This window comes from Octopus bimaculoides, chromosome 11 (assembly GCF_046866305.1).
Source record: "Octopus bimaculoides isolate indiv1 chromosome 11, ASM4686630v1, whole genome shotgun sequence".
Taxonomy (NCBI): domain Eukaryota; kingdom Metazoa; phylum Mollusca; class Cephalopoda; order Octopoda; family Octopodidae; genus Octopus; species Octopus bimaculoides.
In genome coordinates this window covers 9,708,402-9,715,901 of record NC_142938.1, presented here as the reverse complement: position 1 = coordinate 9,715,901, position 7,500 = coordinate 9,708,402, and the positions used below count along the sequence as shown (strand labels likewise).

The following is a 7,500-nucleotide window of genomic DNA, read 5'->3' as shown; positions in this document are numbered from 1 at the left end:
TTACATTTCTTTCTTTTTTTTTTCATTCATTCTATACTTTTTTTTTTCCTATTTCCAAATTTGTCTCTCCTTTCTGAAGAACCCAAATAAATAAAATATAAACAAATAAATAACAGACAGACAGACAGACAGATAGATAGATAGATAGATATATAGATAGATAGATAGATAGATAGATAGATAGATAGATAGATAGATAGACAGATATAGAAACAAATAGATAGACAGACAAATAAACAGACAGAAAGAAAGAAAGAAAGAAAGAAAGAAAGAAAGAAAGAAAGAAAGAAAGATAGATAGATAGATAGATAGATAGATAGATAGATAGATAGATAGATAAATAGATAGATAGATAGATAGATAGATAGATAGAGAAACAAATAGATAGACAGACAAATAAACAGAAAGAAAGAAAGAAAGAAAGAAAGAAAGAAAGAAAGAAAGAAAGAAAGAAAGAAAGAAAGAAAGAAAGAAAGAAAGAAAGAAGGAAAGAAAGAAAGATAGGTAGATAGATAGATATAGAAGCAACTAGACAGATAGACAGACAGACAGATTGATAGATAGATAGATATAGAAAAAAAAACAGATAGACAGACAAATAAACAGACAGACAGATAGATAGATAGATAGATAGATAGATAGATAGATAGATAGATAAAGTAAATGAAAGTAACTCGATAAGCTGCGAGTGAAAGATATCATATGTTTCCCCCGTAACCAATCCGTCGACCAACGATGCCTCCCCGTGTGCTGCTGCTATTCCATTTAGCAGGAGTGCTCCCGCCACCAGTGACATTTCTGCCAGAACTACTTCTTGTAACGAACCGACGTGAGAGAGAAGGAGTCACCCTGCCTACTCCTTTCTCTCTCACGCCTCTTTCCTATTAATCTCTGGATGTACTCGAACCACTGGATCAAAACGCCGCCACCTCTTCTCCTTTTTCTCCTATGTTGTTTGGTCGTTGGTAAGTTAATGTACGAATTTTCAGTCACATCTTTACAATCCATCCCTGTTCTTGACTGTCCAAGTAGAAAACGTTAAAGCTGTCTGTCACTTCGACGATCGGTGGTGGCGAAGTGGCCCTATAGTGGGGGATCAGTATGTAATACTCGGACAAACGGAAACCGATCCCTCATTTTATGACCATGTTTCATTATTATTCACTATTATTATTGTTTTTCCTGACATCTATAAGAATTTCAATTGTGATCGGCCAACCCGAAAGGTGCGTGTTTTATATGATGGTTCATTCTTGCCGATTTCCAAGACTCTCACTGATATTTGAATACAAACATATAATCAACTAGTTCATATATATACAATATATACATACATGATTTTTAAATAGGTAAATTTTTCTTTTTTTTTTTTTCTAATCTCTTTCATTTTTGCCTTCCAAGATAATTTGATTTGATTTCAGATCTAGAAACGAGTGAAGAAAGATTCCAGTACAGAAATATTAAGATATAACTTTCAATGAAAGGCTCCGATGAGGAGAGAAAATTTTGCAAACCCCGCCACCACGGGCACTTTTTTTTTCTGTTTAAATTAAAACATTTGTCGTAAATTGCATTTATTTCTCAAAGTAAAATATCATCTTCGTCATGATCACCATCACCATTAATATGATCGTCAATTTATCTAGACTTCCTCTTCTAGGAATATATATATGTCCATCTCTCCATCATTTACATGTCTACCTACAGATTCTCTGGTTGTATAAAACCAACATTATTTATAACTAAATACTTATTGTAGAAAGGCAAAAGACCTGATCTAATCTGGGTTGTACACGTATTTCTCTCTCACTCTAGTATCATCCATCCATCTCACATTCTTCAACTACTACACCTTATTTCCTACATTACCCGAGTCAACGAGGGACCGCCTACGTGGTGGATAGACCTGTTAGAAATTATATTCAAATTTCCCTTCACTAAATCAAAACTTACTGTCTTGAAAAAAAAGGACAACTGTGAACAGTGTATTTATAAATATACAAAACGACAGGTTAGTAACGAACATGTTTGATCATAGGCCTACTTAATGTCCTGTGGTTAAACAGCAACGAGGGAGAGCCTAGTTCGTCATTAGAGAAATACCAGAGATAGCGGCCGAATCGCTCCCCTAATTCATATCCTACTGTCTTAAATAAAAAGGATACACTTAATACTATAGTCTTAGGTACACAACCTGTAATAAAAGATGACACGGTCGTGGTTGGAATGCTTTTGATCACAGAACTTCTAGATCAGAGCTGACCTGGGGCTAAGCAGGAATAAAAAAAAACACTACATGAACCATAAACGATGAAATCTCGACTTCGACATTGAACCTGTTAGAAAAATCACCCCCAAAACTCCAAATCTACCTCAAATCACACCTTTATTGTCTTAGGGAAATGATACGCTGGATACAGTAATTGCAGATACCCTTAAAAAGGAGACCGGGTCACAGCTGGAACGCCTTTGCTCACAGGACTATTTAATCAGGTTTGAATAGAGACTAAACAACGACAACCACATATTACATTATTCTCTCTTGTTTCAATTATTTTTAGTTCATCACAAGAATTCAGGTAAAAAAAAAAATTCTACATAGGTGTGTATATGTATATGTAAATATAAAGATAATTAACGTATGTGTGTATTTATGTTATACATGTTTATTAGCTACAGGTTGGTCTTGATCAAGCAAACCTATGATAAAAAGGGGGGGGGGAAAATGTTTCGGCCCATTTTTTTTAATTTCCGGACACCTTACGTTTGACATTAACGTGTCATTCCTTTTCCAAGAAACGGTGCTGCTATTCCAATGGGTCATTGACCTCGGAGAGTCTCCATCATCATATCGCTGCACGTTTGTGCTTGTGCATCAGCATCTGTGTACCTACGTACACACACACATACATACATACATACATACATACATACATACATACATACATATATAATTAATATAAAAATAATTATAGGAAATAAAATGAATATCTCATTTATTAGTTGGTCCGTTGCCATAGTGTTCCAGTTCCCGCAATTGCAAATACTTCATCACATGGGAGTTGTGTGTATGTATGTGTATACCTACTTACATACATACATACATACATATATACATATATACATATAATGCTCATATAATGAATATGTGTGTGTGTACGTGTGCCTGCATATGTGTATGTGTGTATGTATACATGCACACATACGTGTGTGTACGTCTATGTATGTGAATGATTAGGATTCTTCGATTTTATTGTAAATCTTCAAGTCCGATTAGAATACGAAACATAACATTATCAATAATGACAGAACTCTTTCAAACATGAGAATTCATGTCGAAAGATTTCTTGTCAAAAATGCTTGTATCTTATGCAATTTTTTTTTATTTCCTAGAACACACACACACACGCACGCACTATGTGTGTAGTGTGTGCGCATGTTATACCTTTTTGAATTGTTTTGGTATGTGTGAATATCTATCCCTCCATCCATCCATCCATCTATCTATCTATCTATCTATCTATCTATCTATCTGTCTATCTATCCATACACACACACACACACACAGAGACAATTGCAGCGTGGAAGATATTTGTAAGCCATTCAAAGAACACACAAAAACCGTTAGTTTCACTTCAACATTTAATTTCCATTTGTGTCAAAATATTTTCGTCGCTTTGAAACCGCGACCTGTTCACTAACAAAACTTGGCGCTGCATAAAATCCAAGCTGTGTAGCACATCTGCTTATTCCATGTATTCCAATTCCTTATATAGTTGTTATATATAAACCAAATCCCAAAACGGTATGTATATATATATATATATATATACACACACACACATACTCACATACTCGGAGTTTCATTCACAATCTCGATCCTTAAGTCGGTTGAGACATTCGGGGACGAGGAAATTCGGTGTTGATGAGCGACTCCCAGAGACTCAGGCTTTGAATAAATACTATTTCATTCTTTACCAGTTTACTTTAACTCGTTTAATTGCATTTCATACACAACAGTGTGGTGTTCGTGTCCATTACATACATTCATACGCGCGCGCACACACACATATATAAAGAAAAAGAGAGAGAGAGAGAGAGAGATACATATCTTCAGTCTTTTTTAGTGTAGAGGAATTAACTCGGCATGTTTGAATGATTTCTATAAGACATACAGAGATACAGTGCTTCTGTAGTGAATGTAATATTCTCTTACTACTGTATCCTGAAACTCCTGCTTACCTCGTGGAAATACAATTCATTCATTCATTCATCCTTCTCTCTCTGTCTATCTATCTGTGTAATGTGTGTGTGTATGTATATATATAAATATATATATATATATATATATATATATATATATATATATATATATATATATATATATATATATATATATATATATATATATATATATGAATGTATGGATAGATTGATTGATTGAATGCTATCGAAAATCGATGCGGAATTACGTCTCTTTATTGTTTGATCCTTTAGCCGTATTGCTGTTAAGTCGCAGTTTCGGCATGTATCCCCCAAAACACGTTTTTATGTATTAGGTGAGCTTGTTTGTGAACATACATATACATACATACACACACACACACACACACACACACACACACACACATATATATATATATATATATATATATATATATAATAGAAATGTCCACAATATAAAGGATTTAAGAGGCTCGGCATAATAAAGAAAACTATATTACTGATATATGCACATTGTACACACGTACGTACATGTGTGTATGTAAGCACATATATACAGTTTAGGTCTGTAAAACTTTGTCCTCTGAGACGGATATCTGGGAATGATAAAAAGAAATTCAAAATACCATAATATATTGAGAATTGGTTCCTCTTTTGTTCCCTATAAAACAGAATGTGTGTTAGGAAATCATGGATTAAATTATCTTACGTTAATTTTCTCTTTCTGTTTTTTTTTATCTCTCTAAAACAGTGGCAGTGAGATTTGCTGGATATTTTGGCTGTTATTTCTAGCACATTGAATGATCAGGTAGAATCTCCGTGTTAATTAGTACTGAGATGTATGTGTATATGGTATGTGTGTGTGTATAAATAAAAGTCGGGAAATTTTCTCTCCTCCATGACAATTTTTCCATCCTAAATTCTTTTTCACTCACACACACATATATCATCATTATCATCATCATCATTTTAACATTACAAATAAAAAAGACGCATATATATACACACACATAAATATCAAACAAGGAGAATGAGTATTCAACACTGCATTCTTAATTTGTGTAATTGGGCTATCATTGGTTTTATGTTAAGGAATACCTCAACAAATTGTCTTGATAATTGTTGAGGCATTCCTTAATATGAAACTAATGGTAGCCTTAATAGACAAATACAGTATATATATATATATATATACACACATACACACACACACACACAGAGGTGAGCATATAAGTGTACAGGTGAGCACATAAGATCAAAACAAGGTGTAAAAAATAGTACTCAAATACCAAAAGTAGAGTAATATGCTTTTTATTAAAGTTGCAAAATTATCACAGGACTGCTACTTAGTTACACATTCTCGTCTGTCAGACAGTTGTGATAAATACAGTATTTACCACAACTGCCCGACGAAAAGGAACGTGAAATTCTGAGTAACAGTCCTGTGATAATTTTACAGCTTTACTAAAAAGTATTTATATATATATATATATATATATATATATATATATATATACATACACACATATATATATATATATATATACATATATATATATATATATATACATATATATATATATACATACATATATATATATATATATATAACACTAGTCATGTTTTAGTCTTATTAGACCTCCTCAGTGTAGCATAGTCTAGCTCAGAGGTTTCCAGACTTTGTTGTGACACTTAAGCATGTTATTGATAGTCTTGAAAGGTTTAGTTGAGTAAATTGTATACATGTATATATATAGATGCTATTAGTGCACAAACTTGGTTTTGTATCAGTTTTCCTTCTCCTAGATGGGTTGCCCTCAACATCACTAAGGAGCCCCATCTTCCCCATACATATTATATATAAATACATAAAAGAAATAAAAATATATGACAAGCGAAAATGCTAGTTCTAAAATCTCTGTAAGAGATCAATGCAGTCGTTGTACTGACAAATAACATTCGTAGCCACCTTAACATGGCTGTCCATTCGAGTGGACTCTTCTGTGATTTTTTTAACCCCAGAGATGTCCTTTCGGGGTTAAAAAATCGCAGCTGAGTCCACTCGAACAGACACCCATGGTAAAGTGGCTATGAATGTTACTTAAAAATATATGAGATTTAAGAATATAAATAAGATATATAAAAGCAATATATATACATATGTACACACACATATGTATGTATACCTCTATGTATACACATATATGCGTCTATGTTTGTCCCCCATCACTGCTTGACAACTAGTGTTGGTTTCTTTACATCCCTGTACCTCAGCAATTCGTCAAAACAGACTTACAGAAAATTACCAGATTTAAAAGATAAGTACTGGAGCCAATTTGCTTGATTAAATCTACAAGACGGTGCTCCAGCATGATTGCAGATCAGTGACTGAAACCAGTAAAAGGTAAAAATCAAAATATATGATACAACATGTATATATATATATATATATATATATATATATATATATATATATATATAAAATAATTCGATCAGATACATGAGTTCTGTGTTACATTTTAGTCAAGACGAAAAGCAAGACCCACAACTCTTCACAGCCCATCACCAACTAGTTCAAGGTACAGAGGAAGGTATCTTTGTTTTATCTTGTTTTACATAATTTCCATTCCATAAACAAGATTTTAAAATGAGGCTGCAGTACATTTCTAATCCACTGATGCCAAACAGCTTCAAAATTGGATTCTTGAGTAATTCTTATCTGTTCACACTGTTAACATTCTCTTAATTCTTCACATTCAAAGAAGCAGAGGTTTGGAAAACGTTATCATGGATACACAATATATATATATATATAGGCACAGGAGTGGCTGTGTGGTAAGAAGCTTGTTTCCCAACCCCATGGTTCCGGGTTCAGTCCTACTGCATGTCACCTTGGGCAAGTGTCTTCTACTATAGCCTCAGGCCAACCAAAGCCTTGTGGGTAGATTTGGTAGACGGAAACTGAAAGAAGCCTCAAAAGGGTGTTTTTTACGTGCCACCTGCACAGGAGCCAGTCCAGCAGCACTGGCAATGACCTCGCTCGAATGATTTTCTAATGTGACACCAGCACAAGTGCTAGAAAGCAACGCTGGTAACGATTACGCTCTTATGGTGTTATGTAAGGTATTTTGTGAATTAATAGGAAGTAGTTTTATAGTTATGATTCCAATGTACTTGAACAATAGTTGTTTTAGTGGTTCATCAACTAGTTCTTTATCTCTCCCTTTCTCTGTCTTCCTCTTTTACTCTCTCTCTTTATAACTTATATCTTGTCTT

At 33.7% G+C, this 7,500-nt stretch overlaps 1 protein-coding gene and 1 long non-coding RNA gene across 4 annotated transcripts in view; one reads left to right on the top strand and one right to left on the bottom strand.

Annotated features, from left to right (window-relative positions):
• The window catches only part of LOC149133177 (uncharacterized), a 64,851-nt gene that overhangs the window by 23,251 nt on the left and 34,100 nt on the right, over positions 1-7,500 (bottom strand). The window contains exon 1 of one of the 2 annotated variants that reach the window (XR_016243591.1): positions 1-557. This exon is cut by the window's left edge and continues 282 nt beyond it. The exons of the other annotated variant lie outside the window; for it this stretch is intronic. This is a non-coding gene — a long non-coding RNA (uncharacterized LOC149133177). Of the gene's footprint in view, positions 558-7,500 lie in introns of those variants that run through there. 2 annotated transcript variants of the gene reach the window in all.
• LOC149133176 (uncharacterized) overlaps positions 516-7,500 on the top strand; it is a 44,059-nt gene continuing 37,074 nt past the window's right edge. Inside the window, exon 1 of one of the 2 annotated variants that reach the window (XM_089359460.1) lies at positions 516-965. In XM_089359460.1, coding sequence (XP_089215586.1) covers positions 896-965 — 70 coding nt within the window. In that variant the 5' untranslated portion in view covers positions 516-895. Of the gene's footprint in view, positions 1,350-7,500 lie in introns of both variants that reach the window. The other variant, XM_089359461.1, reaches the window with a different exon arrangement.